At 38.0% G+C, this 23595-nt stretch overlaps 7 protein-coding genes across 8 annotated transcripts; 3 read left to right on the forward strand and 4 right to left on the reverse strand.

The window, feature by feature from the left end:
- Positions 1–191: 191 nt before the first annotated feature.
- On the reverse strand, positions 192–5696 carry LOC124437045 (serine/threonine-protein kinase ULK4-like). Its single transcript, XM_046987057.1, is given in 8 exon segments — positions 192–647; positions 847–1254; positions 1359–2447; positions 2624–2766; positions 3348–3563; positions 3647–3898; positions 3901–4840; positions 4843–5696. Coding segments are annotated over 8 exon segments (3960 nt in total). The 5' UTR covers positions 5299–5696.
- On the forward strand, positions 5025–8047 carry LOC124437056 (unconventional prefoldin RPB5 interactor-like). Its single transcript, XM_046987070.1, has 11 exons — positions 5025–5156; positions 5583–5677; positions 5766–5800; positions 5876–5954; positions 6041–6176; positions 6244–6332; positions 6406–6466; positions 6549–6967; positions 7043–7156; positions 7428–7496; positions 7619–8047. Exons 2-11 carry the CDS (start codon positions 5630–5632, stop codon positions 7685–7687), a joined length of 1119 nt encoding a protein of 372 aa, XP_046843026.1. The 5' UTR covers positions 5025–5156; positions 5583–5629; the 3' UTR covers positions 7688–8047.
- LOC124437057 (39S ribosomal protein L3, mitochondrial-like) lies at positions 7764–9930 on the reverse strand. Its single transcript, XM_046987072.1, is given in 8 exon segments — positions 7764–8022; positions 8101–8178; positions 8268–8379; positions 8741–8801; positions 8876–8975; positions 9038–9145; positions 9223–9242; positions 9245–9930. Coding segments are annotated over 8 exon segments (1071 nt in total). The 5' UTR covers positions 9618–9930; the 3' UTR covers positions 7764–7803.
- On the forward strand, positions 9839–15063 carry LOC124437048 (E3 ubiquitin-protein ligase BRE1-like). Its single transcript, XM_046987060.1, has 9 exons — positions 9839–10304; positions 10791–12418; positions 12489–12579; positions 12709–12931; positions 13033–13108; positions 13197–13271; positions 13755–13829; positions 13955–14110; positions 14892–15063. The coding sequence occupies exons 1-9, from the start codon at positions 10184–10186 to the stop codon at positions 15000–15002; spliced, it is 2556 nt and encodes an 851-aa protein (XP_046843016.1). The 5' UTR covers positions 9839–10183; the 3' UTR covers positions 15003–15063.
- LOC124437065 (CAP-Gly domain-containing linker protein 4-like) lies at positions 15039–17877 on the forward strand. The gene is made up of 6 exons (XM_046987090.1): positions 15039–15081; positions 16386–16572; positions 16667–16943; positions 17067–17168; positions 17291–17397; positions 17615–17877. Exons 3-6 carry the CDS (start codon positions 16682–16684, stop codon positions 17654–17656), a joined length of 513 nt encoding a protein of 170 aa, XP_046843046.1. The 5' UTR covers positions 15039–15081; positions 16386–16572; positions 16667–16681; the 3' UTR covers positions 17657–17877.
- On the reverse strand, positions 17460–20461 carry LOC124437060 (proteasome subunit beta type-5-like). 2 transcript variants are annotated; one of them, XR_006945568.1, is made up of 7 exons: positions 20315–20461; positions 20063–20207; positions 19876–19987; positions 19667–19796; positions 18934–19138; positions 18307–18457; positions 17460–18214 (listed from the first exon to the last, which is right to left on the reverse strand). XR_006945568.1 is itself a non-coding variant. In XM_046987076.1 (6 exons), exons 1-6 carry the CDS (start codon positions 20438–20440, stop codon positions 18366–18368), a joined length of 810 nt encoding a protein of 269 aa, XP_046843032.1. In that variant the 5' UTR covers positions 20441–20461; the 3' UTR covers positions 18285–18365. The 2 variants fall into 2 exon arrangements, 1 of the variants encoding a protein (XP_046843032.1); XM_046987076.1 differs by lacking the exon at positions 17460–18214 and having other exon boundaries at positions 18285–18457.
- A 340-nt stretch (positions 20462–20801) lies between these two features.
- On the reverse strand, positions 20802–23142 carry LOC124437051 (tubulin beta-4 chain-like). Its single transcript, XM_046987065.1, has 6 exons — positions 22847–23142; positions 22618–22726; positions 22391–22501; positions 21768–22225; positions 21109–21603; positions 20802–21037 (listed from the first exon to the last, which is right to left on the reverse strand). The coding sequence occupies exons 1-6, from the start codon at positions 22901–22903 to the stop codon at positions 20924–20926; spliced, it is 1344 nt and encodes a 447-aa protein (XP_046843021.1). The 5' UTR covers positions 22904–23142; the 3' UTR covers positions 20802–20923.
- Positions 23143–23595: the final 453 nt, after the last annotated feature.

A 23595-nucleotide genomic window follows, 5' to 3' on the forward strand; every position in this document is an offset into this window, starting at 1 on the left:
TGCGTGGTATTATACTGCATTGATAAAATGAGAGGAGCAAGCACCCCCCGATCATACTTCACAATTGCATGCAGCATTGCAAGTGTCTTCCCAAATCGGAAAATGCCCTCCAGTCTCAATTTTCACAAAACATTTGAAACATTGGATGGTATGAGAAATGGGCATCACAAACACACACAGGCATTTTCAAACTACGCCATGCCTGACGCTGCAGAGATGTCCATAACCAATGTCCTTACATCCTCAGATACATTCTCAACTTCGCTTACCTCACGCATCGCTTTAAACAAAACACCTCCGTGTTCGTTGAACGTGGAAGCATGCAACGTACTTGAGGAAACCAAACGTTTAACAATTCGTAAAATTTGTTTTTGTTTCTTCGGGTCAGAAGCTAACAGAGCTTCCGTGAAGCACCTTATGCTCTCAGTAGTCATTGCCTCAGAATCAGTTCCACCAAAGAGCTCAACCACTTGATACAAACAACGTAATGACCACTCCTGAATATCTTTATCTGAGTGACAAAGGAATTGCACTAAAACGCCGGTCAACTCGGCTAAAGGTTTACCTTTAAGTAAAATCATTTCGGCTTTCTCAGTTAATGTACAGCCAATTGCTGTTGAGTTTGCTTGAAAGGCATCGCGAACAACCTAAAGAAATCAGCACAGAAACGTTTCTATGAAAAAGGGCAGCGAAATTGCACGTTTTACGACTTTTAGAAGAATTTTCTAACAATTTTGTGTTCAGCTAATGGAAAAATTGACGACACCTTTCTCCTAAAACACTTTCCTGAAAATTAGTCCTACAGATGAACCACTATTAAATCGAGAGAATCCAATACTATCTCACCTTCGAAGAATATTTCATCATGCCATGCACGACATCAAGCAGCGGTAACATAACTTCCGAGAAATTCCTTTCTGGCTCCTGTCTTTGAATGAAATCGGTCGAACTTACAAACATTGTGGTCACGTGGTCTACAAGTCCTTGCTCGTATAAAGGCCAGAGGTCATCGGTAGACGATACTAAACAGTCCAATAAGCTAACAACGGTCTGAACGGTGGAACCAGATACGTCACCATCATGTCTTTCTAAGATTTCACCAAGAATGGCAACTACACCCTGGTCGATGACTACTTCGGAGAATGCCGGAGAATGCTCGAGAAACGCAAGTAACAATTTTAGGGCATATGACGGTAATGGACCGTGGTCGAGTAAAATGCTGTCGTACTTGGGTAGAAGTTCAGACGAGATTAACTGTGAAATAAATATTATTGATTTACCAACATTTCATAAAAAAAAAGGTTAATATGATTTGAAAGTCTTCTCTTTCGACAACAATAAGAAATTTTCACTTGTACCTTGGCTAACTTCGTGGCAGTCCGCTTCCCGTTGTCATCGACCAATGTCTGACTGTCGAGAAACATTGCTGTCATGTCAGCAAACATCTTCAAACAGAGCATGCGTACATCTCCCGCCTCACTTGATGAAAGTACCGCAAGGTTTGGCATGACATAACTCACAAACGTGTCACGGAAACGCAACAAGATTGAGGGATGTTGGACTATTGCTTCGACAATGGAGAGAACTACATTCATCAGGCTGTCTCCAGGTGCTTGCTGTGTGGTGGAGGTGAGAGCATAAATAGGCGCATTCCAGTTGATAGCCGAAACGTGCGCGAGCAGTTGACCCATGTGCTGAATAAATATATCATTCACGACCTTATCCCTGAAAACGTTGCTAGTCACCAAATACAGAGCAATGTACAACAGAGGAATGCAAAATTTTAGCTCTTTGCTCAGCGTAGCAGAAGGATGTTTTCGTCCCGAAGTAGCCTCCATTGCATTCACAAGATTTACAATAACTTTAGGTACACACCTACATGCACTCCGTACACACAAACTCAGGCAGTGTTTCAAATATTCTACTGAGTCCTCGTCTGCTTTCCCGGGCGTCTGTCTCTTGGTATCGCGCTCGATGTACGTCACCAGCTTCGCCCTACAGCAGTGGAGTAGAGCCACGTGATTTTCACGTGAAATTGTTAGACTTTCGGTGCGATGTTCACGCGAGGAAGCGCGAGATAATGGCTTTTGTTGGTGTGATAAAGAAGAGTCTTCACGTGTCATTGCCGCAACAGCCAGGAAAGCTTTACCACGTATGATCATAGAGGAGCTTTCGAGAAAATGCATCACCTTTAAAACGAACTCTTTGTCCTCGATAATCCGTTTGATATGGGCTCCTTTGAGTACTAATGTAGCGAGCATGGTTATGATGACCTGCTGAACTTTGCTTGAACCGCTGTACAGGCCATTGAGAACGGTGCGAAGGCCCACATTCTCGATGATGTGTTGAAAGAGGATTACGGAATGAAGGGTGAGACGTCCAAGCGCGGAAATGGCCGTCAGTTTCTGTGAATCTCCAGAACAATGCGTGAATAGCTTCCAAAGCATCTGAGAAACATATTACCAGTACAAAAATATGAAATAAAAACGTTTCGATTCAAGAATCAAGTGCATCACCTAAATGTACAGACTAGCATATCCGTCTATACTCATGGGTATCCCCTTTAGGAATAGAGAACCTGTACCCAAACACCCCCCCCTGCCCCCACTCAACAATGCAATACCTGAGCTGTGTCCACGGTAGCAAATTTTTCGGTGTGTTGAGTGTCGGTCGTCACGACATTCTCAATGGTCTTTGCAGCAAAATGTTGAACGATGCTGTCTTCACCTTCACGTAGACACTTTAATATAATGGTGAATGTTATACCTAAATAAAAGGCAAAATAATATATATAAATAATATTTAGAAAGTTTTGTTTATTTGATTTTCCGCAATTACAGTGCTCGATGCAGAGCAGAGCATAAATATTGATAAGAAGAAGAAAATACACAAAAACTACAATTTCATCCCGACGAATGGGATAATATTAAATATTATCCCCGGAAGAGTGAGAAATCACGAAACAGGCTTGTCGGGATGAAATAGTAGTTTTTGTGTATTTTCTTCTTCTCATCAATAAATAATATTTAAATTTATCTGCGTAAAACAATTTGCTCTCCAAGCTATCACCAATATGGAATGGTCGTCACTCCTGCACGTAGGCTGTATTTAGGTTGCATATAAATATATATCAAACGCAGGAGTCACGAGTAATTTGACAAAATATCTGGCAAGACACAATGTTTATACATATGATAAATTCATTTTAGAAGAATGCTCAAACATCACCATTCACAAAAACTGATTATCAAAAAGCTATGATCACCCAAAACATTTAACAGTGTGAAATGTAAACTAAATTATTCTTATGGTATAATTCATGACAATAGCTATCAATTCATGCTTACCAGGAACTTCCCAGTTCTCGTTCATTTTCCCATCATTTTCCTCCTGTGTAGCAGCATAAAACAGGAATTCTCCAATGCATGGTAAGAGGCATTGCTTTAGCTTGACATTCCTGAAGTTATCTCGCATAGTTTCGGACAAAACCATGAACAACTCGCTCATTTTGAATGCGTCTGGAATCATGGTTGCATTACTGGCAAGCAAGCCCAATGTCATACCTGGTAAAAGAATTATAACACATTAAGACTCAACAAAGAGCAAAATCGGTCGAATTCATTTAAAGAGAACAGCTTTCACTCACCAAGTCTTCCTTTCAAATCTGTTGATGGCGAAATTTTGATAACATGAACAATCCTAAAAGCCAAATCAGAGTTGGCAAACAGATTTGCAACATCAACATTTTTGACAATCGAAGCAAGATACGAGGCACAATGAAGTTTGGCCCTTTGTCCTACAGTATGTCCAGTGCTTCTTGTAGGTTGTTCAAGAACTTTCAAAATCTCGTCAAGAAACTGCATCCGAATACTATCTTCTACCTCAAAAGCTTCTCCACAGCCAATGGTGTTATACCCATTATCTTTGCATCCCATTTGGGGATAACTGTTTTCTTTATTTTAGGATTATCAGCAATGGAAGTTAACACAAAATCTGATGGATGATACAACAGACTTTCAATACTAACGTCACCATCTTCCAAGTTTTGAAACAATGGAATTATTTCCAGCTGCATTTCACTGTTTTGGGAAAAAATATTTCGCCTTGTCTTTTCTATATTCAAGCTTTCTTTCTCACATTGTTGTCTTTTACTGTGCTTTAAAATTCTATCTGTGTGGACAGCCTTGTTCAGTTTTTGTGCTTGTGCAGTGTGTGGCCGCAACTGATCAATTTTGTAAGTTCCCAAACCAAGATTTGAGTTGCTTTTCTCTGGAGCAGTTTCTGGTCTAGATACTACTGCAAGTTCATTATTCTTTGATTCTGAGTTAGACTTCTGGGCTAAGGCTTTTAGATCATGGAGAATGTCATAGACTTGTTCCTTTTCATCGTTTACAAATGATTCTTTATCCTTGAATTCAAAATTTAGTTTATTTATTGCCAATTGTTCATCTTCAATCAAATCAACATTTTCATCAACCAGCAGTTTTCTCAAACTTCCATCCCAGAAACGATGATTAAACAAGTCCTTCCACATCATACGCGAACCGACATCTTTACACAAAAGGCTTTGCAACAAATTACTGAAATGGTTAGTTGGATAAAGTTCAACATCGTTGATGACTTGCCTAGGATTTGGAAAATCTTCACAGATTATTTTGTTAACCAGTTCTGAGAATGTCTCTGCTTCGAATGGCAAACATCCTGTAAATAACTCATACAAAACACATCCAAAAGACCACAGGTCACTAGAAACCGCGTGAACAGAACTTTGCAGGACCTCTGGTGCCATGTACAAGGGTGATGGTCGTCGATTTTCATCGTTCAATTCACCATCTGCAAAAAGTCGACATGTTCTTCCTCGCACACTCTTGCCAAGGAAAAGTTGCTTAACTTTACTTTTCCACAGCCATCCATGATAAGTTTGGAACACTGCAGGTCGCAGTAGAGTATGCCCATAACATGTAGATAATGTAAACCATTTGCAATGTCAATTCCAAAATTTTTAACAACTTCTTCAGGAAAACAACCATCTTGTTCCAACATAACAGATAAACATTGTCCCGTACACAATTCCGTAATCATCCAAATGTGATTTGTTGTCTCGTACCATTCGTAGAAAGCCACAATGTTATCATGAGAGACGTCGTGGGTAATACGTACGATATTTTGAAGTTCTTTGCGTTTGACTTTCTCAGCACAATGCACAGCAACATACTCAAGTGAGCCTTTCTTTCGTCCTTTAAATACGACAGAATACTTGCCTCGGCCAAGTTCGTCATACAACACATAGTTCTCCATTGAACTTAGCAAAAATCACGCGATAGCATCATCACCGTAAGGCGTTCGTATTGCACCAACTGTACGAAAATGTAAAATTGAAAATCCTCACGTGTTGTCTGCCATCTTGGTTACAACAATGCTCGAGTCTCGACGTAGCGTAGCGGCGTAGTAATTTTTCGAAAGATAATTTTGCATAATCGAGTTTGTGTTCACAATTTTCAAAGTCTTCAACAACTGTTGCTTTATCTTGAACAACACTATGTAAACAAACGGTTGCTACTCGAATAATTTATATTTTATAGCATGTGGACGTGTGGCTAGGCTAACCACAGATGAGGCTATATCGACAATGTCTGATCTTCGCGGTTTAACGCGACTGCGAGATGAGCAGGAAAAGGTTGGTCCTGGTTTATTTCATAGAGTAACAAAAATTTATTTTGGTTAATAAGATCAAAATTATGAAAGTTTCATTCACTTTTTCTTAGAGTTTGCAAAATTGCAATGACATGATAAGGAAATGGTATGACAGGACAAGCTATGAAATTGTACATTTAATTTGATGCTTGCTTTTAGTTGATGAAAGTTTATATCTTAGGGAGAAATTCAAGAAGGATTATGAATCAGTCGGAAAATTGCTACGAGATTTACCAAAAAAGACCGCACACGATGTTATGGTTAGCTCACAAACTTACATTACTAATTGTTGAGTAAGTTAGGTTAACCTTACGTAGATATTCTAGGAAATTTTCCAATTGTTTAGGTGCCAATTGGCCCTTTGGCATTCATGCCCGGCAAACTTATACATACAAATGAAATCATGGTTCTTCTCGGAGACAACTGGTTTGCGGAACGATCAGCTTCTCAAGCAGTTGACATCACAAAGCGTCGACTAAAGAGTATTGATTGCATATGAATAGACAAGTAACATATGAATTCTTAACTGAAGATGTCACTTAAATTTAGGTGTGGAAGAATACTTGGGTGATTTAAAAAAAGAACATTCCAACATACTATCCCATATGGCTTTTTCATCAGATATTATAAATGTCAAGGTAAACTCAAACCAGCTGGCAATAACAATAGACATAAGCATGGTCAACATTATGTGTCCATTCTGTTTTTCAGAATCAAGTTGATCATCAAGAGATAAAAGAAGAACTAACTACTAAAGATAAAAGAAGACAAGGTTTGTCTTTTGCTCATAGGTACAGGGGAAGCGAGGAGAGCGTTTTAACTTTTTTGAGCATTATGTTTGTTTTTGAATTAAGATGCAAAGAAGTCAGGAAGAGTTGCTCATGCAAAAGCCACTAAAGGCAGTGTGAAAAAAGTGGACTTGCAAACCGGCACCAGTAACAGGACAATGAAATTAACAAAAGATGATCAGAACCTGTTTGCAAGACTAGATGAACTTGAGAAAGAAGAACAATCCCACTTGGAAATGGAAAGTAAAAACACTCTAATAGATACAAATACAAACAAAGGAGACAATGGAGATAAATTACCAAGAGAAATCAATGTATTTAGGCAAAATAACACTGCTAAGGTTCAAATAGAACCATCTCAAAAACAAAATCCCAAGAAAAAAGTTTCCTGGAAAACAGATGTTGTTGAGACACCTCGTGAAAAAATTGCAGCAGTTCCAAAAGAGAACAAAACAACCATATATTTTACGCATTCCCATAATAAGGTAAAAATACCATCACTTGAATTTTGAACACTTCCACTTAAAAATAACTATTTTGACTTTCCAATACAATTTCAGATTTCTGATGAAAAATGTGCTCCAACTGATGAAAAGCTCATTAATTCTCCCGCTGACATCTATAACCAATACTTCAGAAGTGATGATTTAAAAAAGCAACAACGCAACCCACAGGTTATGAGTTTTTCTCTTACTGAGGAATAAAAGAAATAGATGTGTGTAAGAGGGATGGGATGCAAGCTATCAATTACTTTTTGCCAGTCCCAGCCACTTGCCATAAAAAAATAATTGTGTAGTTTGCAAACAACTGAATGATTTATTTGATTTATAAAGCCAGGCTTCTGACTGATATTTCAACAACTTCCAGCAATGCATTGAGAGTTATTAATGTAATGCTAATGCTATCAATTCAGTTGTATTATATGTTTCATTTTTTACTTTGTAGCCATTTTCCGATGTTGTTGTAGAGCACAAAGATGTCTCTAGTTTAAAAATACAACCGGATCTTAATCAGGTATCATCCACATTTTTACTGGTTTTAATGGATAACCTGCTTAATGAAAGAAGGCTCCTTAAAATGGTTAAGGCATGACCTTAAGAATACTAACTTTTTCTAATGCTTTCCATTTTTTAAAGAGTGAACCAAGTGAGAAAAGAATAGTATCCAAGTTCAAAGCAAGAAGAACAAAAAATGATTTTGGATGAAAATATTTCACGAGAATGTGTTTTAGTCCAATCGGAATATATGAGCACAGTTAATCTATAAAAACAACTTCATAAATATGTTTTAATATATGTATTGCAGTGTTTTCGAGTTCCATCTATTTGCTAAAACTAATTGAATCATTTGCAAAGTCATGAACACTATCATCTACAAGCTCTTCAGGTAAAGGTCCATGAATATGGGGCAAATATGTGGGGTAAGGTGGGGGTTTATGATGCTTGGAGACATCATCCTTTACCTTTACAATATCACCATTTCCACCGGGAATTTGACCATGAACATACAATACATTATACTTGGTATTGATGCGATAGATCTGTTAATAAAAAATGGCCAAGTAATTTTGATGTCAAATTCATTATTCAATAGTTATGGCTTCAGCAATGAAACTCACCTTTACTCCAAAAACACTTCTATTCTTATTTCCCATATGACCTGGCATCCTTTTACCAGGCCAAATTCGGCCAGGAGTCTAAAAAAACCATTGCAAAATAAAGCATAACATTTCTAAATATTCCAACTAAGAACAGCATCAACAGCAAACATGTTTGAAAGACCTACCCCTCCACCCCCAGTAGCACCCATTTTTCTGTGTGTTTTAGTTTGTCCATGAGAAGCTGGTTGACCTTTCATCCCCCACCTCTTCATAACTCCTTGAAATCCCTTGTCCTTCCTTTAATAAAGACAAACTTGGGCATTAAGCTTGGAAAATATCTTAGGTAATGGAGAAACCAATGGACAGTGGCGTGCTCGGAACAATTTCTCTGAGGGGGGTGGTGTGCATTTGCTTCCTACTAAAATGCTGCCAAACAATATTGCACTTTGAATCCAAGAAGGTACAGGCACATCTGTATCTTAGAAAGTGAAATAAAAGTTTGTTTCAAATGCATTTTTAAAACAAATTCAAAATTTAACATCCCATATTCATTTCAACACCCCCAAAAATCAACACCTTTGGGATCACCCCCCCTGCCAGAACACCAGTCTCAATACCATAAATCAATTTAATTTAAAACAACCAATAATAAACTAACGTTTTCCCTTGTATGGTGACAATCTGACCGGGATAGAAATGACCAGCAAGTATTTCAGTGCCTAGAATGGAGAAATTAACTAATATGAGAGAGATAAATGTAAAACAGATAGTTTCATAAAGTTTTCATGATTACCTGGATGTAAGAGGCCACTTTTGCTAACAGGAAAACTAGCTACCTTTTGTTTTGGTACAACACCATGCTTTAGAAATTTTCCAAATTCAGCTTTATCAATCTTGGATTGTAACAACAAGTTAGTTACTGATGTTTTAGCTATATAAAATGCTCAACTTCTACCTTTGCAAGATCTTGCTCGTTCACAGCTCCAACCTCCAAGGCAGTCTCATCGTCATTACCACCACATGTCCGAGACAACCTGGTCACCAAAACCTGACAGTCCTTTATCTATAATTCAACCGACACAAGTAAGCGTACACCATCAATGCCAAAGATTTTAAAAACAACTGATCTATAGTAGTAACCTGAACTAATGTTACTGGAACTCTTTGCCATTCTTCAGCCACAGGGGCATCATTCCCAATTTTACACCAATTGCACCAACTCTCTTACATCCTTCGGTCCATTCTGCTTTTTCAGGATCAATTACGGGTGGTTCTTTGTCCTCTTTCTTATTTTCAACATCGCGTTCACGTTCAATATCAAATTTTAATTTTCTAACTTTTCGCTTCTTCAAATATGTCGGATTTTCCCGGTAAAACTCAAACATGCTGACACATGTTTTTTCTTCATTTTCTTTACCTTGCAATGAACTCGAAGCAAATAACCTTTGCCATAAATAAATTGTACTTTTACGAATGTTACCTTGACGAGGTACTGATGAATATAAACACGTGAAAAGCACTCTCAAATCCGCCATCTTTAATTCACCTTCAATACTTCATGCAATGTCAATTTTAATTAAATTAATATATTCCTCATTTTTTCACGTTTCAATGCAGACTCTACAAAAATAACATTGACTGCTTGTATTTCTTTTTCGCTGTTGAGAAAAGTAAAGAAAACATAGATATCCACATGATTAAACAATGCTTAAGTACTTGGCTACGTCACAGTGTCTTATAGGTCAGTGTTGAGGCAAAAGAGCAGTGTACTCGTTGTCATAACAACTAAGCTAAATTGTTTACACTCGCGAACTCGACGTGCTGTTAACAATTATTTACAAACAGCAAGATTGGACATTTTCCTCACGAAAATGAACACATTTGTCTGTAATAATACTGCGGAGTTGCTCGCAGTTTTCGCAGTTGTGAATATTTGAGTAATTTGAATTCTCACTGGAACTGCATTACCTTGTATTCCAAGACTAGCTAGACCGTTCAACCATTTACTTTGTAAAACTCAAATCAAGTTTGGAGCACAACCATGGCAAAACATTGACTTTCGGGTTAAGACGTTAAACGTTTCTGAAATCATGAATATTCGATGACAATTTCCACAGTGGCTGAGAGAGTGCGCAGCTTTTCAGAAGCTATAACTGCACAAGCTTTGCGTGACGCCATCACAAATTCCAGAAGTAAATCACAGCACCTGCAATCTTTGGAAGGTATTATTCATATTCTTTGGCACGAACAGACTTGAAAGAACTAACGCAAAAGTTTAAAAGGACGCGAAAACTACAACCCATTTCTTAATTTGTTTCGCGAAGAATTTTAACAAAGGACAATCTGAATTGAGCTATTGTGACCTAGTATTTCAAAAGGACGATATTTTGCTATAATGAACATGAACATAAAGCTTGCGTCTTACTTATTTGCATCAATTCGGAACATAAGTTTATGAAAAACTTCTATATTCCTCGCTGCTAGGCAACGGACGCGACCATTTGGTTAACCACAAATATATCTGTCCATATACAATTTATTAATAATTGGTATCTTATACACCATAATGCAGTCTGATATAGTGGCACATGTAGAGGAACATGTGATTCAAATCAAAAGGGATTGTAAATTCTACTTGAAAAAATCCATCGCTTGTATCTTCTTATCTTTTTTGTGTATCATTCTTATCTAATGTTTCCTACTCCTAGATATTGTGCAAGATATAAATGGTACAGTCCATGCCAGTAGCATCAACGATCTGGACAACTTTAAAAAAATGGAAAAAATGGAAGCAATCACTGAAGAGTCTAATAAAAATTCTTTCAAGTTTAGCGAGAAAGACGCAGGGAAAGAACAACTTCCAAATGGAATGCTTCCTCGCGATCATGGAAGCAGCGGAGACGAAGAAGATGTGTCTTCTTTAAGCAGTGATTCAAAGAGTCTCTCTGATGTAAGTCTTGAAGATAGCACAGAAAGTGACGAATTGGTAGTAATGAATAAAAAAGACGTTTTACCAAAACACGCTAGCACACCAAAACCTTCAGCCTCTGTTACTAAATCTCCAAGTTTTGAGCAGAAAGAAGATGCAAGTCGCGTCAGTGCGGATATAGTGACGGAAAATGAAAGTAAGACAGAAACTATAAGAGTGAATATAGCAGGCACTCCGGGAAAACCAAATGAAAAATTAAGTCCTATAAGAGGTAAATATAATGGTCGTCTAAAGAGGCAGCTCGCTTTAGACAGCAAAAACACTAGAGGTTTAACTGGAAAATCAAATGCCGCTACTTCTTCATCAAATTCAACTGGTGACAGTTCGGTAATCATACCGAGTTCAAATAATCCTCCCGATTTGATCAAAAGCAATTTGAATAATTCCGGAAGTGATGATTCCGACCACAAAGATCATACGAGAATTCTCGCAGAGCTGCAAAAGATCGTACGTGACGATGAATTGAATGGTGAAAGCTCAAAAGCAAAAAAGACGGATCACAAGACAGTCGATAACGGTGAAACGGTCCGTGATAGTCAAGAAATAGATGGTAAAGATAAGAGGGGAAACGGTGAGGTGGTACATGAAGGTACACATGAGGGTAAACACGACGGTATAAATAGTAGGGTTATGAATACTTCTGTGATAGAGAAGATAGATGAAGAGATGAATAAAGGTAGCGAAGAAGGATATCCTCAAGACGATGTAAAAAGCAGTGAAAACAGCAGTCATTTGCAAAAAGAGGATACAAATACAATTATCAATGAAATATCAGAGAATGCCGAAAAGTATAAACATGATGAAGCGAAGGCGAATGAAGAAGAACAAAACAAAAGTGAAGATCATGGCGAAGAAAATACGCGTAAAATCATTTCAGTGACTCCAGGTCAACTTGCTCATGATAGCGAAACTTCGCTTTACAACACAATGCAGGAACTTACAGCCAACACTCGACCCGAAACAACAAATACAAAAGGTAGCATTCCACTACCAACGACGAGCACACCCGCGAATTCGGAGAGTATCCTAAATCTTGAGAGGAAACTTTCGGATTTACAAACCTCGAACGCGGAGCAAACCGCCGAAGTTCGACAGTTGAAATCGCTGAATGAAAGTCTCAAAGAGCAATTTCAAAAACTGGAAGAAAATTCAAGCCATCGTCAAATTATTGAGGAGAGGATGCTGCAAAGAAACGAGGAGCTTGAAAAACATCTACTTGGTATGTTAAAGTCACAGGAGGTCATATTTGACATGCAGAATAACCTTAAGGCCACATCTGCTGATAAGGAAAAGTTGACGAACGATTATAGAGAAGCAATCAAGGCTTTGGAAGCCGTCGATAAGTTGGTAGGAATTTTGAGTTTTCCAAAATACGCCATTGTAATAATGATTGTGAAAAACTTTGTACTTTTATAAGTTCGGACAAAAAGATGCCCTGGTGAAGAAATGGAAGGAAGCGACAGAGGAATCCAGGAGACTTGTTGAACTGCTAAAAAAACACAATGCAGGTCAGGAATAGCTTGATAACTTCTTTAAATTTCAATAATCACACATGCACTAGTTTTAATGATTATCCATTTGAGCAAGTCTAAGAGGTCTATAGCAGTACTGTAAATTTCAAATGTTTATGTTGTCAGAGGTGGATGAACTTGAAACGGTTGACAAGTTAAAAGAACAGATCACCGATCTTAAGATCAAGCTTGCTCACACCGAAGAGAAAACGACACGTAGCGACGCTAAATGTGACGATCTTGCCGAGCAAGCACAAGCGTGGAAAGAGAAATACGAACGAGAAAATGAAAAAGCGGTGAAGCTTAATTTTGAGCTAAAGGAAGCGACCAAAGAATTGAATAATCAACAGTAAGTGCAAAATGACAAAATTATGTTTTGGATCGAAGTCAACCAGCAACAGCTTATCATTTCAACACTGAACGAGGTACTTTTAAAATTGATAAATACAGAAAGTTGTCAAGTAGACGCGGGAAAAAAAATCAAACGCTGCAGTTGGAAATAACAGGACTCAAAGACGCCCTTAAGGTAAAATAAAGATAGCAGTGCGCAAACAATGATTGACGTTGATTTCATGCTGTTGAAAGTGCCATAACTCAACTTTTATCAATTACAGCTAACCAAGGAGAAACTTGAAGATAATGAACAAAGATTTAAAGAGCTTGATAGAAAGCATTCCAATACACAAGAGGTGAGAATTTATACAAATATTGAACCTTAAAGTAAATGGTTTGAACCCGGGAGTATCATTCCATGTTTGTAAATGTAGATCGTCCAGGTTGGTATAGTCCTGAGAAGGACTGTTTTTGTTGTTGTTGACCGACGTTTTGACAACCTTAGCGGTAGTCATCTTCAGATTCAAATGAGGAGTAAACGTCAGTCAACAGTGTGTAATTTCACTTTACACTAGTTCACAATGACAATACACATTTCCTGTACACACAATACAATGACGTAAGAACCAGATAACAAATACGGCTAACCTGACGTTTACTCCTCATTTGACTCTGAAGATGACTACCGCTAAGGTTGTCGAAACGTCAATCAACAACAACAAAAACAGTCCTTCTCAGGACTATACCAACCTGGACGATCTACATTTACAAACAAATATTGAACCTTCATATCCATGCATTTGTACGAAACCATAACAAAGAATTTGCATTAACTTTAGATGTACACGAAGATAATTCATGAGAAAGAGATGCAGCATAGTGTTTTAATCAAGAACTCCGAATCTTATCAAAAGGTGAAAATCCTTCATCTTTTCTCGAAAACGTGTATTCCGTTTAGTTCTTCTTTCTACACATTTGGTATTTCCTCGTGTCTCATTATGTCAATATGCAAAGTTCATTTCTGAATTAACACTTTCAGGATCTTGTATTAAACATCGAGAATACTGAACAGCTAAGAAGAGAAGCAGAATCGTTAAAGGAAAACATCATAGCATTGAAAAGTGAAAAAAATGCCATCACGGAGAAACTGCGTAATCATAAATCATCTTTGGATGAAACCTTGAAAGGAAAAGCGGTACAGGAATTGCTCAACTTGTAACTTTTTGAAATAGTTTTTGCACAGGATTTCTTTTCCAACACCACTCGACCATACGCAACACTTCACCACACAACACAACACCACACCCACCACACGACACCACACAACACAACACCACACACACCTCACACCACACAACACCACACAACCTCACACCACACAAGACCACACAACACCACACAACACAAGACCACACCATACCACACCACACAAGACCACACAACACCACACAACACCACACCACACAAGACCACACCACACCACACAACACCACACAACACGACACCACACCACCTCACACCACACCACACAACACGACACCACACCACCTCACACCACACACACAACACCACACAACCTCACACCACATAACACCACACCACACACCACACCACACAAGACCACACCACACAAGACCACACCACACAACACCACACCACACACACACCACACAACACAACCACACAACTCACACCACACACAACACAACACAACACCACACAACACAAGACCATGCAACATCACAACACAACACTACACCACAACACCACACCACACCACACCACAACACCACACCACAACAACACAACACACCACAACACAACACAACACAAGACCACACAAGACCACACCACACCACACCACACGACGATAGTTTTGAATTTTCTAGTATCATTTCATAATGGATAAGACGTTTACTTATCCAGTGACAAAACAAGAATAACCAAAAAGAATTCTCTCTCTACAACTCTTCCAGGAACTTACTGAAAGATTGATAAACTTCAATCAGATTTGGAAGCGTCAAAGATCGAAGCAATTGATAACGAACTGTATGTTGAAGAACAGACGGTCACCATACAGGAACTAGAAGAACATTGTAAGAAACTTCAAGAGGCGTTGAAAAAAATTATCCACTCAGATGGACGTTCGAGAAACAAAAGACCAAGGTATGTGTCGGACTATACACAATAAACTTGAATTAGACACTTCACAAATTTGATTAAGTAAACACAAAATAATAGCATGAACTTGCGGTACAACGAGGCATTCAAAGTCGGCAAAGATGTACATGAAACAAAGTAGTTTATGCAAGCTAGTACAGCCATTTGCAATTTACCGTGCGGAGTGCATAAATTTACCGTGCGGAGTGGCATAAATTTACCGTGCGGAGTGCATAAATTTACCGTGCGAAGTGCATAAATTTACCGTGCGGAGTGCATAAATTTACCGTGCGGAGTGCATAACTTTACCGTGCGGAGTGCATAAATTACCGTGCGGAGTGCATAAATTTACCGTGCGGAGTGCATAACACCGTGCGGAGTGCATAAATTTACCGTGCGGAGTGCATAAATTTACTGTGCGGAGTGCATAAATTACACGTTTGTCATAGTTTCAAAACTTGATGTTACCAACGGCTGATTGTTGCTAAGGCGTAACTATGAGATAGCATTGCATAACAAAGTGCGGACAACCTACGACCAAGACAACGAAGATACACCATGTCTCATCCATAACATTTCCGCGTACTCTAATGTTTTTGTTTATAATATTTCACCAAAAATCCAACGATAGAGCTTCGCTGTTTTTATGTCCTTCTGTACTTGCTAAAATTCAACATAGTACGGTTGTTTACTACTAAAATAACGGCTTTCGTTACTTCACGTGCAAGCCTTAGCAACAATTAGTTAGCCGCTAGTAACATCAGGTTTTATATAACTATAACAAACGTTTAATTTATGCACGCCGCACGGTTAATTTATGCACGCTGCAGGTCAATTGCAAATGGTTGTATCTAGTCTTACATAGCAGTGACAATTAATGTACATTCTGTTAATTTTCAGTACAGCCCCCAGTCCATACAGTCACGGTGGCAGACGCATTTACATAGCAGTGACAATTAATGTACATTCTGTTAATTTTCAGTACAGCGCCCAGTCCTTACAGTTACGGTGGCAGACGCATTTACATAGCAGTGACAATTTATGTACATTCTGTTAATTTTCAGTACAGCCCCCAGTCCTTACAGTTACGGTGGCAGACGCATTTACATAGCAGTGACAATTAATGTACATTCTGTTAATTTTCAGTACAGCGCCCAGTCCTTACAGTTACGGTGGCAGACGCATTTACATAGCAGTCACAATTAATGTACATTCTGTTAATTTTCAGTACAGTCCCCAGTCCTTACAGTTACGGTGGCAGACGCATTTACATAGCACTCACAATTAATGTACATTCTGTTAATTTTCAGTACAGCCCCCAGTCCTTACAGTTACGGTGGCCGACGCATACGGCCTTCAAAAACATGGCCAAGTCAGTTAGACAAATACAAAGACTTGCTATCACCACCACAAGGAATACCACCACCAAGACGAAGACCCTCGGTGAAAAGGGAGACAAGATATCGTGTCCATATTACAAATAACAATGAATCCGAGGTTGACGTGCTCCTTTTTATCTGATAAGACACTTTTCATCACCGTCCCCGACAAGAAGCTCTATAACTCCTTACATCACACTGTTATATTTTAGGATAACGTTGGCGACATGAGTGAAAAAGTCGGCGAGGCAAGAACACATCTATCCATCCTGGCCAATCGTCCAAAATCTACCTACGGAAACCGAGCCCTTTCGATCAATCACAGAGCCGAACTCGACACGAAAGACTGGGTTCCTAAACAAGTCTTGGCTGACTGTCTGAAACGCAAGTTGAGCTGGGAGCATGAGAGCGACAACGTGACCGCTGACCAGTTTGCAATGCAGTACGTAAAACTTGGAGATCGTGTGATTTTCGAGCTGACTGTGGACGGTAAGACATTACCTTTTATGGATAATGGACATATTCCGTGCAACCTCGTTCTCAGGCTGCTTATTTTGAGGCATGTACACCAGAGAGCCTGGGAAAACTAAGGAACTTATTCATATCTTTCAGATACAAAGCAAAATGTTCCTGCTACTGTTAAATATATTGGTCCAGTTTATCATTCAAATTTCAAACCGGGAATATATGCTGGTTTAAAGTTAGACATTCCAGGTAATAAATAAATACATAGATCAGTATAGTTATATTACACTTCCTTTGTTCAGACGTAACCAAGTACCCCTCCTCTCCCCAGTTGGCTAATTATATGCTATTACCTTTGGCCTTGATTTTAGCCGGGGATACAAATGGACGCGTAGGTGACCGAGCGTACTTTCGTTGCCTGAAGCATCATGGTAAATTCGTGAAAATATCGCACATCCTTGCCGTGCAAAACCCGCGGGTGAGTCGAAGATAAAGTCGTTATTTTGCTTAGTCTATTTTTATATATAAATAACATTACCGTTTAAAGTGATCATTTGATAATTTTATTTTTTGTAAATGCTTACCATAGAATTTATTAGAGTAAAAATTTTCTAAATTTCTTATAAAATTTCCAGAAGTAACAATTTCGTGAATTTCTTATCGACCTCCTTCATTTCCCTTTCTCAACATTTTAGACCCAGCAATACACGAGAATTCTACCAACAGTGTATAAGTAAAGCAAGAAAATCCTCTGCGTAATTCTTGACGATAAAATTTTCAACACTTTTGGCAATGTGTGATATATTTTTGTGAGAGAAACCGCTTTTACATGTGAACGTATATCTTTGCGGGACGAAATGTAATTAAAGTAGAATTATAATTAGTTTTCTAGACTAACACTTTTTTTAATATTTAGATGTGATTTTTTTCAATAAACAGTCTCATGTGGTTTTGGTAATCTAGCCAATGATTAATGCTACAATACAGCCACTACAAACTATCCGCCATGGTGTTGGATACAAATTTGAGATGTGTTGTATCATGGTATATTTCACTAATGTTGCTAGTGTACTTTGGCGTTAAAATTTCTACTTCATATGTATATTTTTTTGCTCTTTTCCTATCTTGTTTGTGTCTATACTAGGCTGCTTTTTTATACAAAAATGCAACTACGGAGTGTATAAATTTGAGCATTTTTGTTAACACCATATGACCCATAAAGAATCAGAGAGAAACATGGTCATAACAGATGCGACAAATAAACGCAAAAGAATATGAAGGATTACGAGAACAATTTAATAAAGTGTAGCCGACAAACCATGTGAAACTAACCTACAACAGATACGACAAATAAACGCAAAAGAATTTGAAGAATTACGAGAACAATTTAATGAAGTGTAGCCGACAAACCATGCGAAACTAACCTACAAACCTTTGAAAAAAATGTCATTTTTTCTTCTCTGCTTGATATTTGTAATGCAGATCACGAACGTCATTTTGAGAGACCTTAATCCAGCCTGTCTCCTTCATGTGATACACTGAAATGAGAAAAATGTGAGGCAAGATCTATAGAACAAAGAAGATTATTGTGGTGAAAGCTGTAGCAAATGCAAACAAAATTTTATACATGGAGTGCTCAACGCTGAAGCGGAGCGTATAGCATAATATAAAATAAAAGATGAAACACATGTTACTCCATAGGATTATTATTAACGACTTAAATAATTATTAATTAATTCTTAATTATTAATTAATCATAGCTTCACGTGATGATCGCCGTAAGACATGGAACACAGCGTGCTGGATGGTCTCACAATATTATTTATTTCATGCAAATAAATTTGTATTTATATATTTCATATATTACACAAGGAATGACCCTCTCCAGCATAATTGCATTGACTACATGTTACATTATTCATTGTTCACACCCCCCTGCTCTATGCCTGTTTATGTGTTACAAAATAAACAAATCTCTCCAGCATATTCATTGACAACATTTAACATAACTTACTGTTCACAACACCCCCACTATAAGCATCTCTATGTGTTGCATGATAAATGGCCCTCTCTCCTAAATCATATGCTTCTTCAACAGAGAGATTATGATGATAACCGCTATCCAGCACACCATAAGCAAAGGTGGAACCAGATCCAACAGAAAAGATATTATTAGACAAACGACTGCCATCGCTGTCAACATAGTACAGGCCGGGACCCTTGGCAGAGAAAAAAATGTTTAGTGATCATGCCATAGAAGCACGATGCATATAAAGTCAGTGCTGTACAAGGGGGACACCTGGGGAAGGAGCCCCCCTTCTACCTTTGAAATGGGTAATTTTAAAAGGGCACTATTGACAAAAACATCAAGAGAGCCCCCCATCTGATAAATTTATTTCTACAGCACTGTATAAAATCTATAATCTACAACCTTTTTTCACAGGTCATTCTTGTGAAAATACATAGAAATCCAATTTGGGAGAAACTTTCACATGACTTACTAATCATTCTTCAAAACATTTTATACACTTTGGCCATGATTTTGAAAGCTGCTTAGTGTAATAAACAGATCATTAAATTGGTAATGTTTACAATTGGGCCCAGCGTTGTCAAAATGAGCTACAAAAGAATGGGAAAGCTTCCTTTGCAGTGCACAAAAACCATTTACTGTTTAATTATGGTTCAACATTCAATAGAAAGTATCAAGATGCTCTAAAACTTGGTGTGAGATGATGCATGAAGCTTACTCGTTTATCCCAACCACAAATCATGGTACCCATAGATAATCCCATTCCTTTATAATGATAAACCATGTTTGCAAGCAGTTTTGATGCGGCTGCAACTGATATACGTTCTTTGTTTCGTAGTTCATATATCCTAAAATGAACACAAGAAATTTATCGTACAAGAAATGAGCACATTAAAAAATCAAAATTCTAAAATTGAATATAAGTACCTGCATTGTTCAGCAAGAACTCGTTCCCAATATGAACAATCTGCTGCTCCACCAGCCATGGTACCAAGAAGGTACGGATTAATCTCAATAACCTTTTTCACAGTTTGAGATGCTGAAAAAAACGAGAGGGAAGATTTTATGTGCACTTTACAAAACCCGGATCTTTGATGTAACAAGTGCTGCTTACCTATGTAAGAGCCTGCTGTTGCTCTAGAGTCAACGGCAACAATAACACCATGCTGAAATTTGAAAGCCAGAGTTGTTGTACCGTGAGCGAAGTTTATTTTTATGTTGTCATCACCACTTGTGTATTGACTCAGGAACTGAGCAGGCTGAAATGAAAAGTCAGTGGATAAGGTTGTTTCTGGTCAAAAAGAATCGAAATTTTAACCATTTACACAATGTTAAATGTAGTTGGTTTTCTGTGAAAACAACTTACATTTTGAACAGGTGGAAAGACGAAACCTTTTTCAAACTCGAAATCACCACATAAGTTGCGTGGTTGTTCAAGAATATCGTATATGCTGCAATTATCAAACTCTGATGCCAGGGCAAGAGCTGCCATTTTGTGAACACTTTCTCACTGTTTACCATCCGTCAAAATGCTCTAAATTACAATTCATAGAAATTACTAAAAGTACGTGTGCATTTCAGAAATCGTACAACAGCTAATAGTTCGCTTCACTCCATTGAAAAGTCTATACTTAAATATAAGTATATTTTATTTACTTAAACTAAACAAGACCTCACTCAGGATTGTAATCTTGTAAGAACATTGAATGCAAACACTGCACAACACACTATTTTGCGAGTATTCCCAAACCTTAATGGAAAGTCGTCCAAAACAACATAAGAACGGATTAAAAGCAGTAAACTGCTTAAATAAAGACCTTCTTCCATTACACAAGATTTGCAACAAAACCAAATGAGAGATTAGTAATTAATTTCTTGTTAAGAAACATCACTTAAAGCACAAAGGTTGAAGTACAAAAATAACATTTACAACAAATTCAATCATGTTAATTTATATTCATTTTGAAGTATATTCTTATTCTACTTCCTCTTCTTCGCCTTCCTCTTCTTCAAATTCTCCTTCCTCTTCGGCTGTGGCTTCTTGGTATTGTTGATATTCTGACACTAGGTCATTCATGTTGGACTCAGCCTATATTTAGAGAAACAAATCTATTCAGCCATTTACCAAATATCTATCATTAAAAACCACTATTCTTATACCTCTGTGAACTCCATTTCGTCCATGCCTTCTCCAGTGTACCAATGAAGGAAAGCTTTGCGACGGAACATAGCAGTGAATTGTTCACTGATTCTCTTGAACAATTCTTGGATAGCAGTGCTGTTGCCAATAAAGGTGCCTGACATCTTTAAGCCTCTTGGTGGAATATCACAGACAGCTGTTTTCACGTTGTTAGGAATCCATTCAACAAAGTATGAGCTGTTCTTGTTCTGGACATTTAACATTTGCTCATCAACTTCCTTCATGGACATTCTACCACGGAACAATGCAGCAACAGTAAGGTAGCGTCCATGACGTGGATCACAAGCAGCCATCATGTTCTTTGCATCAAACATCTGTTGAGTGAGTTCGGGGACAGTGAGAGCTCTGTATTGTTGAGAGCCACGACTTGTGAGAGGTGCAAAACCAGGCATGAAGAAGTGAAGTCGAGGGAATGGGACCATATTTACAGCTAATTTTCTCAAGTCGGCATTCAACTAAACATATTTTAAAACCAATTAATTAATGTTTTACTTAGAAATAACAGGAAAAAAATTTATTTTCTCAAATCAGCATTCAACTATATCAAAACACATCAACATCTGTCAAACTTAAATAAATATAGAGATAGAAATGCAGATAGCTTTATTAAACAACCTACCTGACCAGGAAATCTTAGGGAAGTGGTAATACCACTCATGGTAGCTGAAACCAAATGGTTCAAATCACCATATGTAGGGGTAGTTAACTTAAGAGTACGGAAGCAGATATCATATAAAGCTTCATTATCAATACAAAAAGATTCATCTGTATTTTCAACCAGTTGATGAACAGACAAGGTTGCATTGTACGGTTCAACAACAGTATCTGACACTTTGGGTGAAGGTACCACACTAAATGTTGTCATTATTCTGTCCGGATATTCTTCACGGATTTTTGAGATAAGTAAGGTACCCATACCGGAACCTGTACCACCACCAAGGGAATGTGTAAGTTGAAATCCCTGCAGACAATCACAACCTTCAGATTCCTTTCTGACAACATCTAAGACAGAGTCCACGAGCTCTGCTCCTTCTGTGTAATGTCCTTTAGCCCAATTATTACCTGCCCCACTCTGACCTGAAATAAATAAATAGTCTAACATTCAACTTTGAATAATGGCGTGATGAGTAGTTTTAATGACATGCAAATACCCCCCCTCCGGAGCGGTAGTCATCTATCAAAAAAATTAAAATCATATATTGGACCGCAACACCTGTCACACGAAAACGAAGTGTTCCTCACCAAAAACGAAATTATCTGGTTTAAATATTTGTCCGAACGGTCCAGAACGTACTGAGTCCATCGTTCCCGGTTCCAAATCCACCAAAACTGCTCGAGGGACATATTTTCCACCTTAATTAGCAATGACAAAAGATGTGTTTCAAATTTGAATAATTAAGATCGGGCTGATATCGGTTGGCATAATTGCAACTAAAATCTCGGTATATAATTGTAAAAACTGCATCTACCGGCAGCTTCGTTGTAATAAACACTTATCCTTTCAAGTTGAAGGTCGGAGTCTCCTTGATAAGCACCAGTCGGATCAACGCCGTGTTCGTCAGAGATGACCTCCCAAAACTGTGAATAATACAAAGTGTCACATCGCACGAGAAACCTTTCGAAATGTCCGGAAATTATGAAAGCAGTTGATAATTAACTATTTTTTCTTTCTTTAAAAAGTACTAAAAATGTTTTCACCTTCGCTCCGATTTGGTTACCACATTGACCGGCTTGAAGATGAACTATTTCTCGCATCGTACCACTGTAATTTTCCTTTCGGTTTTTAATCAACTAGACGTTCACCTGAGTACCTCACTGTCAGCGACTCGTGTGCACTGTGAAGAGACAAACCCTCTTTTGTACATGGCAATATTTATTTATAATGCACGCATGCACCGTAAGAAAGTGTATGACGCTTTTGTTTTCCTGTAATTTCCATATTATATTCGGTCCACTCAAATAAGGCTGTAGTTGGCATGGAACATTTGTATTGTCTGTAATCAACATAAACTGTAGTCTTTTGTGCTTTTGCCATCTTTTATCTTTCGCATCGAGAAACAATTCCCCAAACTAGTGCATCGCGATATTGCCATAATGTCGCCTCAAATACACCAAGTTTTTTCTTCAAAAATAAGGTGACTTTCAACTGGAAAAACAATTGCGTCAAGTACATATGACGCGCACTTGTTTTCAAATGTCGGAAATGAATGTCTTGAAAACTGGCGTTTTTATCCAAATTTGCAATTCCTAATGTCCAAAACATGATATCTCAAGAGAGATTTGCACTATATGAATGAAATCTTCGGGATATAGACTCGGCACATTGAACCCCTCGGAGGCGAACTACAAGAATTTAAATGCATCAAGTCGATATGAAGCGGTGTAAGATATCTCAAGAGAAACTCGCACTAAATCGATGAAATCTTCAGGATCTCACAAAACATTGT

Source organism: Xenia sp. Carnegie-2017, unplaced genomic scaffold (genome assembly GCF_021976095.1).
Source record: "Xenia sp. Carnegie-2017 unplaced genomic scaffold, XeniaSp_v1 HiC_scaffold_16, whole genome shotgun sequence".
Classification (NCBI taxonomy): domain Eukaryota; kingdom Metazoa; phylum Cnidaria; class Anthozoa; order Malacalcyonacea; family Xeniidae; genus Xenia; species Xenia sp. Carnegie-2017.

Bases quoted from the DNA above. Each gene is read 5' to 3' on its own strand.
- LOC124437056 (XM_046987070.1), top strand. From the start codon at position 5,630: ATGTCTGATCTTCGCGGTTTAACGCGACTGCGAGATGAGCAGGAAAAG. The intron at 5,801-5,875 runs GTATGACAGGAC...TTTATATCTTAG, and splicing joins AATGACATGATAAGGAAATG to GGAGAAATTCAAGAAGGATT. The intron at 6,177-6,243 runs GTATTGATTGCA...ACTTAAATTTAG, and splicing joins CACAAAGCGTCGACTAAAGA to GTGTGGAAGAATACTTGGGT.
- LOC124437048 (XM_046987060.1), top strand. From the start codon at position 10,184: ATGACAATTTCCACAGTGGCTGAGAGAGTGCGCAGCTTTTCAGAAGCT. The intron at 12,419-12,488 runs GTAGGAATTTTG...TACTTTTATAAG, and splicing joins TGGAAGCCGTCGATAAGTTG to TTCGGACAAAAAGATGCCCT. The intron at 13,109-13,196 runs GTAAAATAAAGA...TATCAATTACAG, and splicing joins GACTCAAAGACGCCCTTAAG to CTAACCAAGGAGAAACTTGA.
- LOC124437065 (XM_046987090.1), top strand. From the start codon at position 16,682: ATGAGTGAAAAAGTCGGCGAGGCAAGAACACATCTATCCATCCTGGCC. The intron at 17,169-17,290 runs GTAATAAATAAA...CCTTGATTTTAG, and splicing joins TTTAAAGTTAGACATTCCAG to CCGGGGATACAAATGGACGC. The intron at 17,398-17,614 runs GTGAGTCGAAGA...TCAACATTTTAG, and splicing joins TTGCCGTGCAAAACCCGCGG to ACCCAGCAATACACGAGAAT.
- LOC124437060 (XM_046987076.1), bottom strand. From the start codon at position 20,440: ATGGCAGCTCTTGCCCTGGCATCAGAGTTTGATAATTGCAGCATATAC. The intron at 19,797-19,875 runs GTACTTATATTC...TGTTCATTTTAG, and splicing joins GTTCTTGCTGAACAATGCAG to GATATATGAACTACGAAACA. The intron at 18,458-18,933 runs GTAAGTTATGTT...TTCTCATTTCAG, and splicing joins TAGTGGGGGTGTTGTGAACA to TGTATCACATGAAGGAGACA.
- LOC124437051 (XM_046987065.1), bottom strand. From the start codon at position 22,903: ATGCGAGAAATAGTTCATCTTCAAGCCGGTCAATGTGGTAACCAAATC. The intron at 22,727-22,846 runs GTGAAAACATTT...TATTATTCACAG, and splicing joins GTAACCAAATCGGAGCGAAG to TTTTGGGAGGTCATCTCTGA. The intron at 22,226-22,390 runs GTGAGGAACACT...TATTTATTTCAG, and splicing joins ACCAGATAATTTCGTTTTTG to GTCAGAGTGGGGCAGGTAAT.